The 21,465-nt window shown below is 44.7% G+C and overlaps 1 protein-coding gene across 4 annotated transcripts in view; it reads left to right on the top strand.

Moving 5' to 3' along the window:
• The window catches only part of TTC24 (tetratricopeptide repeat domain 24), a 118,556-nt gene that overhangs the window by 18,204 nt on the left and 78,887 nt on the right, over positions 1 to 21,465 (top strand). For all 4 annotated transcript variants that reach the window (XM_068253536.1, XM_068253535.1, XM_068253534.1 and 1 more), the window contains exons 5-6: positions 5,587 to 5,715; positions 19,388 to 19,509. In XM_068253536.1, coding sequence (XP_068109637.1) covers positions 5,587 to 5,715; positions 19,388 to 19,509 — 251 coding nt within the window. The remainder of the gene's footprint in view (positions 1 to 5,586; positions 5,716 to 19,387; positions 19,510 to 21,465) is intronic.

Raw genomic sequence — 21,465 nt, 5'->3', positions numbered from 1 at the left:
GGGACTCCAGCGAACCACAGTGAGAGCCATTATCCACAAATGGCAAAAACATGGAACAGTGATGAACCTTCCCAGGAGTGGACGGCCGACCAAAATTACCCCAAGAGCGCAGAGAAAACTCATCCGAGAGGCCACAAAAGACTCCAGGACAACATCTGAAAAACTGCAGGCCTCACTTGCCTCAATTAAGGTCATTGTTCACGACTCCACCATAAGAAAGAGACTGGGCAAAAACGGTCTGCATGTCAGATATCCAAGGCGCAAACCACTTTTAAGCAAAAAGAACACTAAGGCTCGTCTCAATTTTGCTAAAAAAAACATCTCAATGATTGCCAAGACTTTTGGGAAAATACCTTGTGGACCGACGAGACAAAAGTTGAACTTTTTGGAAGGTGCGTGTCTCGTTACATCTGGCGTAGAAGTAACACAGCATTTCAGCAAAAGAACATCATACCAACAGTAAAATGTGGTGGTGGTAGTGTGATGGTCTGGGGTTGTTTTGCTGCTTCAGGACCTGGAAGGCTTGCTGTGTTAGATGGAACCATAAATTCTACTGTCTACCAAAAAATCCTGAAGGAGAATGTCCGGCCATCTGTTCGTCAACTTAAGCTGAGGCGATCTTGGGTGCTGCAGCAGGACAATGACCCAAAACACACCATCAAATCCACCTCTGAATGGCTAAAGAAAAACAAAATGAAGACTTTGGAGTGGCCTAGTCAAAGTCCTGACCTGAATCCTATTGAGATATTGTGGCATGACCTTAAAAAGGCGAATCATGCTAGAAAACCCTCAAATAAAGCTAAATTACAACAATTCTGCAAAGATGAGTGGGCCAAAATTCCTCCAGAGCGCTGTAAAAGACTTGTTGCAAGTTATCACAAACAATAATTGCAGTTATTGCTGCTAAGGGTGGCCCAACCAGTTATTAGGTTCAGGGGGCAATTTCTTTTTCACACAGTGTCATGTAGTTTTTGAGTTTTTTTTTCTCACTAAATAATAAAAATCATCATTTAAAACTGCATTTTGTGTTCAATTATGTTATCTTTGACTAATAGTTAATGGTTTTTGATGAGCAGAAACATTTAAGTGTGACAAACATGCAAAAGAATAAGAAATCAGGAAGGGGGCAAATAGTTTTTCACACCACTGTATTAATCTGATCATGGTCTCCCTGTGTTGCTTTCAGCAATTTTTAACCAGTTTAAGTTCTAAAAGATTGCTTTCAAATGGCTATTATTTTATTTACGGTTAATGATGGACACATTTTTGAGGTATGCAAATCAGGAATGTAGACAGTTCCCTGTTGGTGCGATCTGGCATCTGGCAATCCTCCTTAGGCAGCTCTCAGTATCCACTAGAGAAAGTAAAAACATGCAAAAGAGAGAGCGCTCTGAGTGACAAATAAATAGGAGCATCCACCCTGCCATACACAGGTCTTCCCTGTTCAGAAATGGCTGCTCGTAGGACAAAGCCTCTGATAGCGTTTGTCCCTTTAGGGGCCAGGGACCAGGCTCACGGGGAATCCGGAGGACCACCAGGGAGTCACGTTCTCAGTTTGGACACTTCCAGGGAGGCTGTAGGCAAACGGGGGTGAGCGGCCTCTATGCGATGTCAGTAGCGTACTGAGTAGTATTGTGTCTGATTGTGTTTTTACTAATAAATAAGCCCCTTTTTATACCTTACTACCTCACCACTCTCTATTTTATTTGCGGCAAGTCACAGCGGTTATATCTGCTAGCCGCACAATATTACTCAGTACGCTACTGACATCGCAGAGACGTCGCTCACCCCTGTTTGGTCTCTCAAGGTGAGCGTGCGCCAGGATCTAATGTATGGCCTGCCTACAGCCTCCCTGGAAGTGTCCAAACTGAGAACGTGACTCCCTGGTGGCCCTCCGGATTCTCCGCCTGGAGCTGGATAGTGAGCCTGGTCCCTGGCCCCTAAAGGGACAAACGCTATCAGAGGCTTTGTCCTACGAGCAGCCATTTCTGAACAGGTGAGACCTGTCTTTGGCAGGGTGGATGCTCTTATTTATTTGTCACTCAGAGCGCTCTCTCTTTTGCATGTTTTTACTTTTGCATTTTTTGAGGTGACTGTAAAAGTATGAATTAGAAATACTCAACAAATATTTGTAAAAAATGTACGAGTGCAGATAAGGAACAAACATTTTACTAGACGTTATTCAAACTACATTTGTGTAACTCAGGTAAACTACATTTGTTTAATCTTATATAATTTGTATTCATATAGAACTGACATCTTCTGTAGCGCAATATCCTTTAATGTAAGTCGACCCAGTGTATAAGCCAACTCCAATATTTGACCCTCTTAAGGTGGATTTTTTTTTATTGACTCAAGTTTAAGCCTACCTAGCAAAGTTAATGGCTGCACTTGGGGACCAGGAAGAGTTAACTTGTGCACTTGGGGATCAGGAGAGGTTAATGACTGCACTGCATAAAGTATTGCAACCATTAACCCCTCCTATCCCTCAAGTGCAGCCAATAACCCCTCCAGGCCCCAAAGTGCAGCAATTATTCACCCCTTCCTGCAGCCCAGCAGTATGACACTATTCCCCCCGCCCCGCCCCTTTCCTTGTTAATTGTTGTGGCTTGGACTTTCAGACTGTGCTTTCATAGCATTTCCTTCATCAAGAAAGTAAATTGCTGCAAATATGAATGTCACTAATAGTACACACATTACTCAGTGTGCTCAGTGTTGCTCGTGACTCGTGTATAAGTCACCGCTATACTTTTATTTAGTGATTCAGACCTAACTTTCTAGACTTATAGTCGCGTTTATACAGTCACCAAATATCTTCAGAGGAGCTCACAATCTATTCCCTACAACATTTGTCATTCCCTATGGCATTTGTCATTCACCGTCTAAAAACGTTTTTTGTTGTGGGAAACTATAATTAACTGGAATGCCTGGACGAAACCTGAACATACAAAGTTAGAGCCTATAAACCCCATACAGATAGTGTCCTGGCCCAGATTCAAACCAAGGGCCCAGCAGTGCCAGGCCAGAGTGCTATCCACTATGCTCATGTAATGCACCATTGTCTTGATTTTTGTACTTATACTGTAAGTCATGATCTGCTAATGGCTTTCTTGGTAATAATACACTTTACAATAATCACTGTTCTAAAGACTAGAGACAGCACTGCTAATGGCACAAGCATGTTTGTCACTGACTGTAAATCAGACCTGATAGAGATTTCATAAAGCAAAAACAAAAATAACAAAATATCAGTGTTTTACACTGCAAATTGCAATTCTGATTTTCACTGGATGAAAAAAACCCAAGTGGAAAAATGCAGCATGCAGGGCTTTTTTTTTTAATCACATCAAAATCGGAATCGCATGTAGTGTAAAGGCCCGTTTCCACTAGCGGGGAAACCGGGCTGAGTCCACAGAGTTTTCCCACAGGTAAATCGCTCAGGGAAACTCTGCCATAGAAAATAATGGTGCAGCCGGCTGAATCGCTTGCGTTTTGGCCAACATTGCCATGCGGGAGGCAGCGAATCCCATAGCCGTGCATGGGTCTCGCAGCCACGCGCGGTGGCTGGTGGAAACGGGCCCTAAAAGAGCCCTGAGAATATAATTTTTGTGACACTATTCTGAGGATCTTTACTGTTGTGAGATTCAATATGTGCAAATATCAAACTAGGCCACTAGAGGGCACTAAATCACCAATGATGAAACAGGTATGTTCTAAAGCAGCGTTTCTCACCATTATTATGGTGTATATACTGTATACCCATTTATTAATGGCTGCACTGGGCAAATACCCATTTCTGTGGGTAACATCATCTCAAATGCCCCTTGATGCATATATATTTGTTAGTAGCACTCCGAAATTGTGAATAAATGTTTTTCAAACACTTATTGATGCTTTTAATTAACTATAAATACTTGTTCTGACTTGGTTGTCATTTTAATGGCTTAACTATGACAATCTGGGGTACGAGTACCATGTGTGGAGAACCTGGGTTGTAAAGAGTAGATAGGACTTCAGAATTGTAATGATCTGCTCAGCTGCCTGTGCAGGCAGGCAGTTTTTTGACCATTGTTCAGGTCTGCATTCTGCAGGTCTCTGGAGGAGAGACCTTCTGTCAGTTTTGCAGCTTGTGCTTGCTGAGAAATTTGCATACGTTGTCATGCAAATTGCCTGGCCACATTCATTGGAGGCGTGTACTATAAGTACTATGTGTTTCCCACAATGCTTGGCTGGTCATAAGGATTCCTTCCCGTGAAACACTCCTGGAGGAGTGTCAGCCTTACTCTCTGTTTGAAGATCAGCTTAGAGTAATTTCTGAAACTGCGCTAGGCAGGTTCCCCTAGTGCAGTTAGGATTGCTTATCTGTTTTGTTTGTTCTGTTGCGATTGTCCTGTCCCAGCGGTGGTTGACAGGAAATCGTTCTGATCTCTGTTCTTGGAGTATAGCTGGTGCAGCGGTTGCTACCAGCTATCTCTTCTGATCTGTCTCACTTGGATCGCACTAGCATCTTGCGCTAGCGCTGTGGATCCTTCTGTTCTGTCTCCTTGGATCGCGCTAGCCCCTTTTCGCTAGTGCTGTGGATCCTTCTGTTCTGCCTTCCTGGATCGCACTCGCCTTGCGCTAGTGCTGTGGATCCTTCTGGTCTGCTACTCTGTTCTGTCTGCCTGGATCGCACTCGCTTCGCGCTAGTGCTGTGTATCCTTCTGTTCTGTCTACCTGGATCGCACTGGCATCCTGCGCTAGTGCTGTGGATCCTTCTGTTCTGTCTTCCTGGATCGCGCTAGCCACTTTCGCTAGTGCTGTGGATCCTATCTCTCGCTTGTCCCTGTTTTCGTGTGTCTGTCTTGTCTGCTACGAACGCTTGCTGGAGGCTCGGTGAGGTAACCGTTAAGCAAGCGTTCGCGTCCTCTGTTTCATGTTTGTCTGTTGATGGTTAGTTAGGCGTGCTTGTCTCTATTGTGCTTATCACGTGGAGACCGCGCATAAACGCGTGCACTGTTGCGAATGAGTGCGGTGTTCGCATTTAGCTAGCGTTTGTTATTTTCCGTATCTCCTCATTGTATGATTTGCTGTGCCTTTGCTACTCTCGTGCTCTGCCTTGCTATAACCTTGTGTCACGTCTGGTGATCGCACCTCTCGCGATCGCGTTCCTACTTCTTATCTGCTGTGATGTGTGCACCGTCACGGGTTGGCGACTAGTTTGGTGCACACACATACAACCTGTCCCTTTGCTTGTTCTCATTCGCAATCGCTTCTCTTGCGATTGCGTTCTGCGCTTCGTACAATTCCTGTCTGGCATTTGTGGAGGCACAGAGAACTCCATCTGCCGACAGGAATTTCCCTCTACGGGTGCGTAGCATCTTTTGCTGGGTTTCTGCAATTATACACTTGTGGAGGATTTCCGCCGTGTCAGCGCACGCGTTGTGCGCTGGTCACGGACGAAGTTCCACAATCGTTACAAGAATACAGTAAAAACAAATATTGTACTAGGTTAGCAATCTGTAAATACAAAAAACTGTATAGAGTAATTCTGGCCATACATTATTTTACACTGAGCCCTATATAACGATGCTGCGTTTGTTTCAGGTATGCTGGGTAACCGCAGAGCCCAGGGCCAGTGTTTTGGCAATCTGGCATATGCCCTGAGTCAGCTGAATGACCACGAGGCTGCAGGAGAGAATTACCTTCATTCACTACAAGCGTTTAAAGATTCAGGTATGTAAGGAGTCTTCTATCTTGAAGTATAATGTTCTGGTCAATTTTTGTTTTTATTTTCTTAAATATTGCAAGTCTGTAACCTGATTTCACATGATAAACATTGGCAATATAAAAACCTTATTTTCCACATGCAAGTAAAAAAATGTGTACAAACTAATAGGGTGTATTGCAAGTGATCATTAAAGGCTGTAGGTTTGAACTGGTTACCCCAATAAAGCCATTAATTGTGGAATTGTAACCCAGGACAAGCCTAACAGGAACCAGAATCCACCTCCGGACTCGAAAAACATACATTAGTGCCTTGACAGATCTCATTTATTGCAACTCATTTCAGTTGTAATAAAGCAGCCATCTATCTATACTGATCAATTATTGATTTGTTCACATAATCTTAGTTGCTGTGCTTTTGATCCCAATGATGCCATTGTAATGTGGATTCATAATTGTGGATTCATTTGTGGATTCAAAATAATCACTGATCCGCAGTCGTTATTAGCAGAACTTATGTGATGCATTTATTGTAGGGATGAGACCACATAGAAAGGGCACAGGAAACGCTTTTTGGCATAGGCCTGACCCCACCCATGAACTCCCTGTACTGAAAGAGATTATCTCTTTGTAGCCAGCTCATCAGCTACCATTCCTAGCTTCTTAGTATGTAATTAAGCATTTACTTTTCCTAATGTCACCCTCTTGCCTGAACAACGAGCCTTTGGTGGTTTCAACACTTCCAGGAAATGGCTCAAGCACCTGATTTCCTCCAAAAGTGGAGGCAGCATCCCCGGTGTTCCTGCGAATGTGCATGTGTGTGTGCTCTCAGGTAGCTCAAGTGGTGGACCCATGATGACATGCCCGTCCTATGCTCTCCGGCTCTAGCGGTGACAGTTGGGAGATAATCAGCTCCTTAAAGGAGCTACTTGGGGTGACATCCTTCGGGCTGGTGGCATGTGTGGCCTCTCCTGATTGGTGGATGTCACTATATATACTCTGCTTCCGGTCTGTGCACTTTGCCCATGATAGCGTTGGCTGCTTTATCTAGCTGCATCTTCCGTTGCCTGACCTGCTGACTACTCTGTGGATTTGCTTGTTTTGACTACTCTCTTGCCTGCTCCCTGATTTATCTGCTTAGATATTAGATTACCTGTGTATGATATTTGGCTAGTGAATGACCTTGAATTTTCCTCATCCTTAAACTTATAGACATCTGATCTCCATTATTGACCTAAAGTGATAGTAGCATTCTTCATTAGCAATTTCTAAACAGTTTGATGTGTTATTGGCAATGCCTTATTTTATTGTCTACCAATTGTTGTACATACCAATTTTTGTACATTGTTTTCCTTCCAAAATAAAAAAAAATGTTTGAAATGAAAATAATAACTTTTTATTTATTTTTTAACTTTCATGACTGATAGGCTTTAAAGAGACACTGAAGCTAAAAAAAATATGATATTATGATTTGTATGTGTAGTACAGCTAAGAAATAAAACATTAAGATAAGATACATCAGTCTAATTGTTTCCAGTACAGGAAGAGTTAAGAAACTCCAGTTGTTATTTCTATGCAAACAAGCCATTAAGCTCTACACCCGCATCTACACACGTAGATGCGGGCCGCGATGCTCCTTATCAATCGAGCCGCTAATGCGGCTCGATTGATAAGATCCGACAGGACGGATCTTAGCACTGCCGATTCCCTGCTCACTCCCCGCTAGGGGACAATGGCAGGGAATCGAGCGGCAGATAAGCGGCGCGGCGCGGGGACGAGCGGGTATTGATTCCCGCGCACGCGCGCTGAGCGGGGACGCGACGGGCACGCGGAAGAGGCGATTCGGCGGCTAATCGAGCTGCCGGATTGCCACAATCTCTCCCCGTGTAGACGGGGCTTACGACTTTCAAAGCCGTGGAGAGGGCTGTTATCTGACTTTTATTATCTCAACTGTTCCTGAACTATTCACTTTTTCTCTGCCAGAGGAGAGGTCATTAGTTCACAGACTGCTCTGAAAGAATCATTTTGAATGCTGAGTGTTGTGTAATCTGCACATATTATAGAATGATGCAATGTTAGAAAAAACACTAAATACCTGAAAATAAAAATATGAGAATATTTTCTTTGCTGCTAATCTTCTAGTAATTATTCATAGTACACAACCAATTCACTATATCATTTTTTTTCCGCTTCAGTGTCTCTTTAAATGACACCAGTTTTCTTTTGGGGTTTTGTAGGTTTAACATTTTTTTAAAAATGTATTTTTGAGTTTCATCCCACTTTAACTATATGTATATCTTACTGCAGGGTATATGTGGTTTTGTGTTCAGTAGTCACTGATGCACAATAACAGAAACTAGGTTTATTTACGGGCTTCAGTAGCTCTCTACATGAAGCAGTATTTTCTCTGTGTGTCTCCTAGACAGCAGAAATACAGGAACCAATGGACCACAACCATACAGAATTGTGTCCATTGAAGCAAGTATTAGAAAATTCAAGGAAAGGAAGTAAGTCTGGCACTATAGTTTAATGTGCAGCAAATGACACATAAGTAGCAAAGTGTGGTGAACGTTGCAAGTATATGACAGGCTTGACAAGCATCAAAAATGTATGTCATAACAATAAGTGTCCAAAACGGCTGTACTTGGGTGATAGTGGGAGGCAGCGGGTGTGGGTGCCAACAGATGCACGGCCTAATGACCGTTTCGCATGGCTTACGCCAAGCTTCTTCTGAGGTGACCTTGCAACAGTGTGGTGGAAAGGTGGCAGGGTTTAAATGCGCTGGTGATGCACTTCTGGTCCGCCGTAAAAGCCCACCCACAAAGGTAGTCAAGTCCCCATCCAGGTAAACTCCCAGAAGAGGCTGGTGAAACGCACAGCCTTTTATAAAAGGTCACGTGCGCACATCATCTATAACGCCGCTGCACGTTGGCCAATGGCTGTGCGGGGGAAGTCCTGCTATGTACGAAGCTGGGCACATAGTGCTCGCAGCATACATAAAGGTGATGGTTGTCATGGCAATCCCAGAAGCCCTGCGTCCGACACAGATCGGCGAAAGGCAAACCGGGGCACCACGTACAAGAAAACCTAGAAAGAGGGGGACACGCATAAAATGAGTGCCCTATTGCAGGATACGGAGGCATTCTCACACATAGTTAGCTTTATTAGCTAAGTGAACACCAGCTCAGATCAAGGGAGAAAAGTGGGGGACAAATAAGAACCTAAGTAAGAGTGGGGAGTGAGGAGTATCTTAGTGTACCAAAACAGGTGAAATGAGTAAGAAAAGAAGGGTGAAAGGTGAAAAGAATAGAAAGGGGGAAAAACCCCAGGGTGTGGTAGAAAAGTGAGGAGAAGTGTTCGTACCAGGGGAAGGCACCAAATAATGCAGAGGCACATCAAAAGTCCCTGAATGGCATACCTAATCAATATTAATAGTTACAAAGGATTAATATTTTTAATAGACTCAATATTATTATTGCCTTAAATTATCAAAACAAAAAGAAAAACCCGGAGGGGAGAAGAGAGAAACAAGGCCCTCCTCACAGGGTGTAAATTTAATAACCCTACCACAAGAAAAAGTGTGCAGGGAATATTAGGACTAGGTTAAAAAGAAGAAGGCCATGGTGGGAACTAATGGGCAACAATAGGCAGCTCAGGGGTAAGCACAGAGGCACCAAGAATCAAGGATCTAAAAAGCAGGCAAGATCTACATAGTCGTTAAGACCCAAAGGTCCCATGGCATCAGAACGTAGGATCCAATGCGTTTCTTGTCTGAGTAATAATTTTTTCCTGTCTCCACCCCTACGAGGAGTGTTACAGACATCAACGCAAGCAAAAGAGAGAAAATTAGGGTTCCTCTGGTGAGCAGTTGACATATGTTCAACAATCCTGGGGAAGCCTTTGTTTTTGGGAAGCAGCCGTACATGCTCCAGGGGACGGTATTTGACCATTCTGGTAGTTTTGCCAACATAGAAGCATTGGCATGGGCACCACAAGGCATACACCATGTATTTGGTTCTGCATGTGGCAAAAAAAGGGACATAGCACTGAACCAAGCCCAATTTAAAGGACTTACTGGTCTTCATTAGATGACAGGCTTTGCAAAAACCGCATCTATGATTGCCTGTAGAAGCAAAATCACTCAGCCAAGTTCGCTGTGGATGCTCATGGAAATCACTATGTACCAAGACATCACCGATGGTTAGTGCTCTTTTAAAGGCAATTAGAGGTTGAGATGGTAGAGTATTCTTTAATATGGGGTCCTCAAGCAGAAGGGACCAGTTTTTGCTGAAGGCCCATTTTATCTGTTTGGCCATAGGGGAGAAATCAAAAGAGAAAACTCCTGGTCCCTTAGTGGAATTATTTCGACTTTTCCTTTTGATAAGTTCTAGCCTGTCTTTGTCAATGGATCTTTTGATGGCTAAATCTAGGCTATTTTCGTTATAACCCCGGGCAAGGAGCCTTTGTTTGAGCGCCTCTGCCTGGTGGAGAAAATCTTTTGGTATTGTTGCTGGGTATTGTTCCTACGTAGACGCAGGAACTGGCGTCTACGTCCGGATTCTGTTACATGTTGAGGATAACTCTTGCGATGGAGTATAGTATTTGAGGCAGTGGGCTTACGATAACCTTTAGTTATAATGCCTTCATTTGTAATGGCCAGCTCCAAGTCGAGAAAACAGATGTTTTCTGCTGACCATTCCATGGTGAAAAGCATATTCACGTTATTCTGGTTGAGGTATCCCAGAAAGCATTGCAAAAGTGAAGTGTCCCCTGACCAGAAGGCTGTTATAATTTAAGTAGGCCTCAGTTATTCGGACTGAGTTAGTCAAAAAGGCTTGATGAGCAGACCTGCCCTTTAAGGGGATTTTCTCTTAGAGAGAAAATCTGCAGTTCTGTCAGCAGAACTAGAACATACCAAGAAGCTGTTCTCTGAACAAGGCCGCAGGTCTCCCTGACCTGGGCATGTACCACCACTAGAACAATAAACATCAGCCATGTTTTGTAAACATCCACATTCCTGCATGTAGGTCAAATGCCTCATTGATTATTAATCGAGTGGGTGGGTATTATGACACCACGAGGTGGCCCAACCAATAGTCTGGTCTAGGGGAGGGCAAATATGATGTCACATTTAACTCTTTCCTAGTCGGTATTAAAACCGAGGGGGGCGATCAGAGCTCACTCTGCTTCTGACTTTCCCCCTAGATCCAAAGGCTGACTGGAACCTCTATTTTCATTCTATATGCAATCTGATATAATGTATGCTGTACATACTGTAGGTAGTCTAGTGTAACGTAGTTAGGAAGAAGGTACCTGATTGACTTCAGCAGGAAGTCTAATCAAGAGCTTGTAACGCAACATGAAGATTGGCATGGCTAGGATATGATGAATGTATCTATCTGTATTTCTGTTTCCTGAATAAACTACGTAAACATTGAAGAAGCCTGTGAAAAGTCTATCTCCTGCTTGCTGTGTGGAGAGTCAAGTGATCTCACAGTCTGTGAGACGCAACTGTAAGAAGTTAATGGTGTCGAAGCAAGGTGATATAGAACAAGTTCTAACAATGGTGCCAATTTAAACCCTGATTGAACACTGTCTAGCAGTACAAGCAGACAGGGGCCGGGGGCCGTAGAAGTTTTCAAGATATTCCACAGCAAAACAAGCGGAATAGACGCGGACTGTAAAGCTTATCAATCTGATACTGATAAGTGGTGTGGAGAGTGTGCGGGAGCCAAGCACACGGCTGCAATTCGAGAATATCAGCGGCGAAACTCTTGGACGTTACACTGTAACTGCATGTGCACACAGTTACAAGCCTAAACCTGGGTCGGAAGGAACTCTCCGAGGCTACGGCTGCTCGCAACTGCCGCTGGAGATCGATCCGCTGTGGGGGAAGGTGGATGTCCCTCCTGACGTTCCGGAGTCCACAGAAGTTTCGCGGGAAGAAAAGTTGCGGAATGCTGATGAATTGCGAAGAGTCCGCAGATCAGGCATGTATGATTTACGTTGTTATATTGCATTATCTTTATTGTACAAGGAGAGGATAATGTGTTCTGTGTTTTGTGTTAATTGCAGTGTGGAGGCTGCGGGCTTCTCATCTCTCCCGTGCGTCTTGGGAGGGGTGAGGATAGGAGCAGCTCCGATGTAAATACATAGTGCTGTTTTCAGAGTTTGTGCTTTGATTTTTTTTTTTCCTTAGGATTCAATGTTCCTGTGTTGCATACTTATGTAGTGGTAATCTCTGCATTTGTCTCAGGCATGTTTTTGCTGGAAAGATGTCGTTTGGGTTTTTTTTTTCTTCTCTTCTCTCCCCTTCTCTACAGAGGCCGGGAAGGAAGCCAGATGTGGAAGGGGGGGGGGGGGTCCCCCGCGGCAGAGAGAGAAGCCAGCTGTGTGACAGTCTGTTGTAGTAGAGGGAAGGGAGAGAAGAGGAAAGCGAGGGTGAGACAGTTGTGAGCCATGAGGTTTAGAAGGATGTTTTTTTTTTCTTTGGGGAGCTGGGGAGACAGGAATGCACGGCCATGCCTCTGAGTCGCTGTAAAAGTAAGTTATAGCTACAGCTGAGATAATGGGTGAAGTGCGACTGTACTCTGGCGCGTTCTTTCTGTTTGTGAGAGGTTCTGCAAGTTTCTCGCATTTCCAGTCAGTGCTGCTAACATGTTTTGCAATGTCTGCATCTGTTTTAGGTTGTGTGGCGAGCTCTGGCTGATAAATGTCTCAGAAGAAGTTCTCGCTGGGATGGTAACAGTTAAAGTGGTTTGGAGTTCTATAGCTCGCTCGGGCGGTTCTGAGTTATGTCTGTGATAGAGTGGGAAAGATTCCTACGTCTCTGGGGATCCTGATGTCTGATTGCAGTTCGGATTACAGCTGAGACGTGACGGAATGCTGAGGCTGATCTTTGTGCACTGTGTATCGATGCTGTGTGTAATTATGCATAAAATGTGTGTTCTGTTTGAATTTGTTTTTTCTCCTAAATGTGTATAGGATTAAGTGGTTGCTACGGGAGATTGATAGCAGCCATCTTAGCTGGCAGTCCAGGACTCAAAATGGCGGCATAGGGGAGGGCCCGCCCCCAAGAGTCATGGCTCCCACACGTCATGGCAGGGGGGGAGGAGGGGCTGGGGGATCCACGTCACGTCAGGCTGTGCTCGCGGCTCCGGGCAGAGCAGCTGAAAGGAAGGGGGGGTAGAAATACAGAGCTATTCTACTGAGTATCTCGGATCCCGAATATTTCTCCATAGCCTGAATTCCAGGGATAGGAATGCCAGGATATGTGCACCAAGCTATTACTGTAAGATTAGCATGAGCACGGATAGGAAGTGTTTCCCAGCTAGGTGCAGGGACACACGTAGCAGTGCAGAGCAGGAAAGTGTCTGTACTAAGTTGCTTACGGGATTATTCCTGTAAGTGGAGCACCTTAATGGGTGGTGCAGCATGAGTTCCCAATAGAAGGAAGGGGGGACAGTGCATCAGGGGGGTGCCGGAGGTGGAAAAAGGGAGTGGACCAATCCGGGTTTCCGTCGCCGCTGCTGCAGAGTGGTAACGTTTTTTTCCGGTTTTTGTCGTGGACAGGGCCAGAGCTTGACTAAGAGGTCTATGCTGGGCTGGGGCTGTTTTTTTGTGCGTTTTTTTCGTCCACTGATTAGTCAAATGTTTTTTTCCAGCTCCTATCAATTGTAGCACAAAGAACAAGAACTGACAGCAGTTCATGGGGCAATTATACAAATGAAAGAATTGCCATGTACAGAGTGACAGTGTATCAGTACGGTGTTTGCCATATGACTACCTACCACGTGGGCAGTCAGGGATCTGCATACAGGCATGTGACGCTGGTATGCTTAGCCCTGCACCCTGTGTAGTTTAAGTGTTAAGTGCTCCTTCCTACAGGGAGGCAGCCATTTTTTTTGTAGTTTAGGTAGTGGCACGGCAAACATTGATCAGAGGGTACAACACACAGAACTTCTAGCAGAGCTAGTATCGCGATGAAGTTCTAGATAAGTTAATGCGAAAATGAGTAAGAGCATTGCAGGCTCACCTGCAAAGCAACAACAGGTGTGGCATCCGTAATCTGTGCATGCGACGGCCGCGCATGGACAGATAGGGGGGGATGTGGAAGGAGCTGCAATGAGGTGAGAGCTTCCAAAGGTGAAGCGAGCTTCCAGAGGTGAAGTCCGCGGGAGCATATTTTAAACAGGTAAGTACTGAGGATAGTACTGAGGTAGGGAGAGTTCCCAATAGAAGGAAGGGGGGACAGTGCATCAGGGGGGTGCCGGAGGTGGAAAAAGGGAGTGGACCAATCCGGGTTTCCGTCGCCGCTGCTGCAGAGCGGTAACGTTTTTTTCCGGTTTTTAGTCGTGGACAGGGCCAGAGCTTGACTAAGAGGTCTATGCTGGGCTGGGGATGTTTTTTTGTGCGTTTTTTTCGTCCACTGATTGGTCAAATGTTTTTTTCCAGCTCCTATCAATTGTAGCACAAAGAACAAGAACTGACAGCAGTTCATGGGGCAATTATACAAATGAAAGAATTGCCATGTACAGAGTGACAGTGTATCAGTACGGTGTTTGCCATATGACTACCTACCACGTGGGCAGTCAGGGATCTGCATACAGGCATGTGACGCTGGTATGCTTAGCCCTGCACCCTGTGTAGTTTAAGTGTTAAGTGCTCCTTCCTACAGGGAGGCAGCCATTTTTTTGTAGTTTAGGTAGTGGCACGGCAAACATTGATCAGAGGGTACAACACACAGAACTTCTAGCAGAGCTAGTATCGCGATGAAGTTCTAGATAAGTTAATGCGAAAATGAGTAAGAGCATTGCAGGCTCACCTGCAAAGCAACAACAGGTGTGGCATCCGTAATCTGTGCATGCGACGGCCGCGCATGGACAGATAGGGGGGGATGTGGAAGGAGCTGCAATGAGGTGAGAGCTTCCAAAGGTGAAGCGAGCTTCCAGAGGTGAAGTCCGCGGGAGCATATTTTAAACAGGTAAGTACTGAGGATAGTACTGAGGTAGGGAGGTGAAGTTTAACTCCAATCTACCAAAAAGAGTAAACAGAGTTCATGAGATGAGAACCATAAAGCAACGAGATCAATTACGATATATATTGATCAATTTAAAGTGTACAGAGTACAAGCCGCAGGGCGAATCCCAAATCATTAATAAGAATTGATTTGTTTGTATTTTGATTTCAGGAGTTGGGCAATATGGAATCGAGACAGCTGCAGTGCTGGCAGCAAAGATGGAGATGTCAGTCGGATAAGCGAAAGCTTCCAGATGCCAATCTAAGTTTGGAGAAACACGAGATTCCTGAAATTGGAAAGAGACTAAAACACGAGATTCCTGAAATTGGAAAGAGACTACAACACGAGATTCCTGAAATTGGAAAGAGACTAAAACACGAGATTCCTGAGATCGGAAAACGTCTAAAAAAACTGACTGAGCAAAGCATAGTGCAAATTGCTAATGTTTTTCTTTCCCAAGGTGGTGCTTTTATAGTGAAGAGTACCGTGCTGATGGTGATCCTAGGTTGCCGTTTCGTCCTAGGAGAACGAAGAGAGGACATTCTCATGTATAATAAGGGGTTAATGAGAATGCAAGGCCCAAGCATGTTAATGTTTGGTGACAAAGGTACTAATCCTTTCACACCTCCCTCCGCTTGGTACAGATGGACCATGCAGGGACGGAGGAAAAGAGCACTTGTGCCAGGAGAAAACAAATTTCATGGCACAATGTGGGTGAAAGGTCTGAAGGGTCAGGTGTGCAGGCAGTGGGAATTGAATGGCAGTGTAAATCTGCTATTGAATGCCACACTCCCAGAATCGATGCACAGATCCAAAGAGTTGTTAAAAGGTACAGTGCAGTACAATGGGTACATGCAAAAGGTGGAGTGTGTGATTCAGGGGTACCTTGTCTTGGTTATGCAGAGTGAGATGTTTCCAGATTGGAGAGGAACGAGCAGGAGGCGTCAATTCTCCTACCAGAGAGATGCAGGGGACAACATCACACTCTGGAGCTGCCAACAGAGAGTGCCTCTGAAACAACTATACACACGTAAATGCTGGAAAGCCGAGGGTTGGTGGTTCTCGAAACAAGAAGTAAAAATCGAGATCAAGCCACATTTCCAGGTGACAAAGAGGGTGGGGAGAGCGGTCCTGGGGGAGGGAAAGCCAACACAGGGAACCCCATTCACACCACACGGGTCACCACAGGGGACGATATTACACAGTCCATATGCAGCCACTTATCCTCATGCTAGTTGGGTAAGTGAAGAGGTACTCTTAATTGAAAGATTGCAGAGAGTACAGCCTTCCCGACCTCAGGTACATATTGTGCCTCAGGACGTAAGGGGGGAAGAGGTCCAATCAGGACAGTTGGGGGCATATTTTGTCAGGGAGATGCTTAAAGATCCTGTGCAACTGAGATTGGACAAGGGGATGTATATCGATTTTTCTGGAGAAGAATCTTTTGCATGGCAGCTTCGAGATGTTTGGGTGAACAAATGGAAACAGTGCAACATTCCTTTAGGCACCGCCACTTCCTTAGTTCCCACCTCAACCCGTGTCTTACACCAGGACCTGAGAGGTCAACCTTTTTTGGTGCTAGACGGGGAGGTGAAACAAGTAGAGTTGTCCTCATGCGGGCAATTCTTGCAGAAGTACCTGCGTTGGCCGGGGCAAGTCAAATTTAGTGAAGAAGCCTGCGGGCTCAATAACGCAGAATGCGAGGCTACCATTCAAAAGATCCACCCTGAAGCCAAACCGAGAGTTCCGGTGGCTGAAGGAAAGGTTTGTTTTTTTAGCATCCTGTCTAAGGACACATTCAAGGTACAGGTTCATAATTGTTCCAATAAGGGGGATCTGTCAAGGGGAACATATTGGGTGAGCGGAGATCCCATATGGATCCAGTCATCCAGGTTGGATGACGTTGTTTCTCAAATTGTCAAGAGAACTCTAAAGGTCAAAGTTTCACGGGAAGTTCCCATCCTGAAAGAGAACACGACATGGGACAAAGGGGAACAGGTTTTGACCCAAGACGACCACACTTTGTTACAAAGGTTAAACAAACAGTACACTAAGTTAGAGGTAAGATTTCACCATGATCCAGGTGATTTTAACGAGGTAGAACACAAAAATAAGCAGGTGAGTTCCAGTCTGAACTGGTGGAAAAGGTTTCCGGTGATGTTCCAGGGACACTCGGACTGGGCCTCTGCAGTTCCAAAGTTCTTTCTACACCCACTGGTCGTCTGGATGGGGATGACAACTTTAGGCATCATTATCCAGGTGAGGTTGCGTGTTAAAATTACGTAAAACAAATTAACCTGGTCCAGAGATTGGTGCCTCATAAACAATCTCATGAACCAATATTTTTAAATTAAGGGATATACAGGGTTACGGGTATAGGTTTAGTAGTACCGGTGATGGAGTTGATTGTATAAAGGCGTTCTTTTAGAAGGCACCTGGCACTGCTCCATTGAGTAACAAACACACAAGTTTCACTTTTCTGTGGTCATGCAAGTTTGTGAGTGATACGCAAGTGACGCAAATGCTGAGCATGTGGCATAGAGGGACTTAGAAGTAGGGCCTCCCCAGAGAGCCTGGTTACAGGAAGACCAAGAGGTCGTGCTCTCTCTCTTCAAAGGGTAACCGCCGAGAGCAGAGAAGTTGTGTGAGCACGAACATCGAAAAGTGAAACATAAAGAAAAGAAACCAGGTACGGTTAGGTTCAGAAGCTAGGATCTGCGGGTCAAGCATTTTTAGGGGGGATTGTTATAATTTAAGTAGGCCTCAGTTATTCGGACTGAGTTAGTCAAAAAGGCTTGATGAGCAGACCTGCCCTTTAAGGGGATTTTCTCTTAGAGAGAAAATCTGCAGTTCTGTCAGCAGAACTAGAACATACCAAGAAGCTGTTCTCTGAACAAGGCCGCAGGTCTCCCTGACCTGGGCATGTACCACCACTAGAACAATAAACATCAGCCATGTTTTGTAAACATCCACATTCCTGCATGTAGGTCAAATGCCTCATTGATTATTAATCGAGTGGGTGGGTATTATGACACCACGAGGTGGCCCAACCAATAGTCTGGTCTAGGGGAGGGCAAATATGATGTCACATTTAACTCTTTCCTAGTCGGTATTAAAACCGAGGGGGGCGATCAGAGCTCACTCTGCTTCTGACTTTCCCCCTAGATCCAAAGGCTGACTGGAACCTCTATTTTCATTCTATATGCAATCTGATATAATGTATGCTGTACATACTGTAGGTAGTCTAGTGTAACGTAGTTAGGAAGAAGGTACCTGATTGACTTCAGCAGGAAGTCTAATCAAGAGCTTGTAACGCAACATGAAGATTGGCATGGCTAGGATATGATGAATGTATCTATCTGTATTTCTGTTTCCTGAATAAACTACGTAAACATTGAAGAAGCCTGAGAAAAGTCTATCTCCTGCTTGCTGTGTGGAGAGTCAAGTGATCTCACAGTCTGTGAGACGCAACTGTAAGAAGTTAATGGTGTCGAAGCAAGGTGATATAGAACAGGTTCTAACAAAGGCCAGGACATCATCCACATACCTGGACCACATCCTCAAGACCGAACGGTAGGGGTTATTGGGGGAATGGTTGTAAAGTTCTTCCCATGCACCTAGAAAAAGATTTGCATAAGTACAAGCGACCAGGGTCCCCATTGCAATGCCGGAAACCTGCTGGTACCATGTGTCACCAAATAGGAAAGCATTGTGAGTGAGGACAAACTCCAAACATTCACACACAAAGGAATTATAAGAGACATCTTTTTTGTTGTCTCTATCCAAAAACATCCTCACAGCGCTGACACCATCAAGATGTGGTATTCTGCTGTAAAGGCTGGTGGTCACCAGCAGATCTCCCTTACACCATGATGAGGACCCAAGGCCCTCCAAAACATCAATGGTGTCGCCAAGATGTGATGGGATGTGTACAAGTAATGGCCGGAGGATGTGGTCCAGGTATCTGGAGAGTCTTTGCGTGACCGACCCCAGGCCCGACACAATGGGTCGGCCCGGGGGGCGGTCAAGGATTTGTGGATCTTGGGCAGGCAATACCACACAGGTTTTACCGGGAAAGGGGGCAAGAGATTATTAGCTAAAGTTGAAGTTAGAAAACCTTGTTCTACCCCTTTTCTAATGAGTGATCTGAGGGCAGAATGATAGCTCACAGTGAGATCTCTCACAGTGTCCAAAACGGTTTTTGATGCTTGTCAAGCCTGTCATATACTTGCAAAGTTCACAACACCTTGCTACTTATGTGTCATTTGCTGCACATTAAACTATAGTGCCAGAGTAACTTCCTTTCCTTGAATTTTTTGCATGGACCCTACTTTGCAGTCTTGCGTACATAGTTTAACTAGGTTTTTGTCATTTGCCAGCTCCAACCAGCATTACCCGAGTGCCTGCCAGCTCTCCCATACAAATCGAAACAAGTATTAGCAAATTACGTTACCCCAAAACGGCTGTGCTTTAACTATATGAATACCTGTGCGGCTTTGAAAATTTCATGACAAACATTCATGCTTAAAAGAAAATACACAAAGATTTGACATATGTACGATATGCACACTTAAACACACTTATTTACACGTAAATATTTTGAAAATATAAATGAAGTTGACTTTAACAGTGCACTGCTCTTGAATTCTTCTCATCCACCAGATGATATCCACGGTCAGTGGCAAGCATGCGAAGGCCTCGGAGCAGCCAGATTCCGTCTGGGAGACCATGAGAAGGCCATTGTGTACTACAAGCAGGCTTTAGCCTTACTCTCCAAAGCCAAGGTCAGATCTTACATGGAGCTGCAATATACTGATAACATGCTTTGGATTGGATACATAGATGATGGTAACTGAGTAATGTGGAGGTGTATTTAGATTAAATCATTGAAATAGAAACAGCAGATAGCCAGATACATGGCTTAGAGATTTGGTTAATTACTGCATACAGCAAGCACTTACAAATTACAAATTACAATTACAATTAAAGGGACTCAGTTCTCTTTTAAATAAAAAGATTTATACATACCTGGGGCTTTCTCCAGCCCCATACGCTCTGATCCCCATCCTCCCCTGCCCGCAGCTTCGGAAACCGTGTCCCCGCAATACCGTCAGTCGCAGCCAGTCTACGCAGAAGTGCACTCTTTGCGTATCTCTACAGCAGTAGCTGAAGAGATACGTAGAGGGCGCACTTCTCTTACGTCAGACTGGCTCCGACTGACTGAAGTGCATGGACCCGGTTCCCGAAGCTGCGGGCGGCGGAGGACGGTGGCGTGGGAGCGATCGGAGCGTATGGGGCTGGAGGAAGCCCCTTGTATGTATAAATCTTTTTATTAAAACGAGCTCTAGTACAGTTTAAGATCTGACACAATGGCTCTTTAAAGTGACTGTAACAGCCAAACACCTTGTTCCCCCTCCTTACCGTGCTCACTGGAAGCCGCTTCATTGAGTGTCATGCTGTTGCCCCTTTTTCTCTCACCATAGCAACAGAATGTGCTGCTTGGCCTAAGCTAAAGGCTGCATCTACTGTATATGCGCTTGTGCACAGCAAGTGATGGAAAGTGTATAGGCAGCTTAAAGGACAACTGAAGTGAGAAATATATGGAGGCTGCCATATTTATTTCCTTTTATACAATATCAGTTGCCTGGCAGTCCTGCTGGTCTATTAGGATTCAGTGGTGTCTGAATAATGTCAGAAACCAGCATGAAGTTAATCTTTCAGATCTGACAATAATGTCAGAAACACCTTGTGACATATGCGCAGTCACCCTCCAATTCCTGTTCCCTTTGCCGCAGTTTACCATTCAGCCTCAGACCCTGAGGGAATCCTGAAGACAGTCAGCACTGCAGGCAAAGTAACCTTTTGGATTGGTTGAGTTCACACACAGTCCAATTTTGATTTTGTATATACAATCAATACAATCTGGGATCTCATACAGGGCAGCCATCAGGGGGGTACAAGAGGGACAGTAGTACGGGGCCCAGGAACGGTCTGGGGCCCAAACAGTGGCAGTGCCACTCGAGCCTCTGCTGGCAATTATTCTACCATGGCATAACAGGAGTTGTGTGGTCATCTTCCTCTTACCTGCTGCGTGATTGGTGAACATGCATCAATGCAGGGGGGAGGGAGTTATGGGCGACAAGAAAGTTGCTTTTACTCTACCCCACATACCATGGCTCTGCCCCCACACAATCTACCTATCAAATATTTATTTGGTGTGAGGGGAGCCCTGTAGGTTTGCCAAGTATGGGGCCCAGAAAATTCTGATGGCGGCCCTGATCTCATATAGAGGCCAGGTCGCTGCCACCAATCCGCAATAAAGCGTACGGATGTGCTAAGTCTAACTCTAGCTAAATCTTGTAGGAAGAAGGGTTAATTTGACAACCTTTCTAGAAATAGCAAATCTACCGATATTAATATCAAAACTGTTATGGTAACGTCTCTTAGGAGATGTGAATCCTTTTGGCGGAGATTTTCATAACAGCAGTTAGACTAATGGTTTTTAATTGTTTATTTAAAGAAATAATTCAGAACAAAATATAGCAATAGAAACAAATTAATACAGAAATAATAAGGATTAAATGTGAAAATAGCTATAGATAGTCTGAGCAATGTGTCAAGTTACCGTATGTCCTTTTGCGGTAATAAGTCCAACAGAAGACGTAAATCCAATCATTTAAAGTTCTGGGTAGTCCATGAATGAAATGCCAATCCTTTGATGATAGATGGATGGCTGGACA

This window comes from Hyperolius riggenbachi, chromosome 9, assembly GCF_040937935.1.
Source record: "Hyperolius riggenbachi isolate aHypRig1 chromosome 9, aHypRig1.pri, whole genome shotgun sequence".
Classification (NCBI taxonomy): domain Eukaryota; kingdom Metazoa; phylum Chordata; class Amphibia; order Anura; family Hyperoliidae; genus Hyperolius; species Hyperolius riggenbachi.
This window is presented reverse-complemented; position numbering and strand designations above follow the sequence as displayed.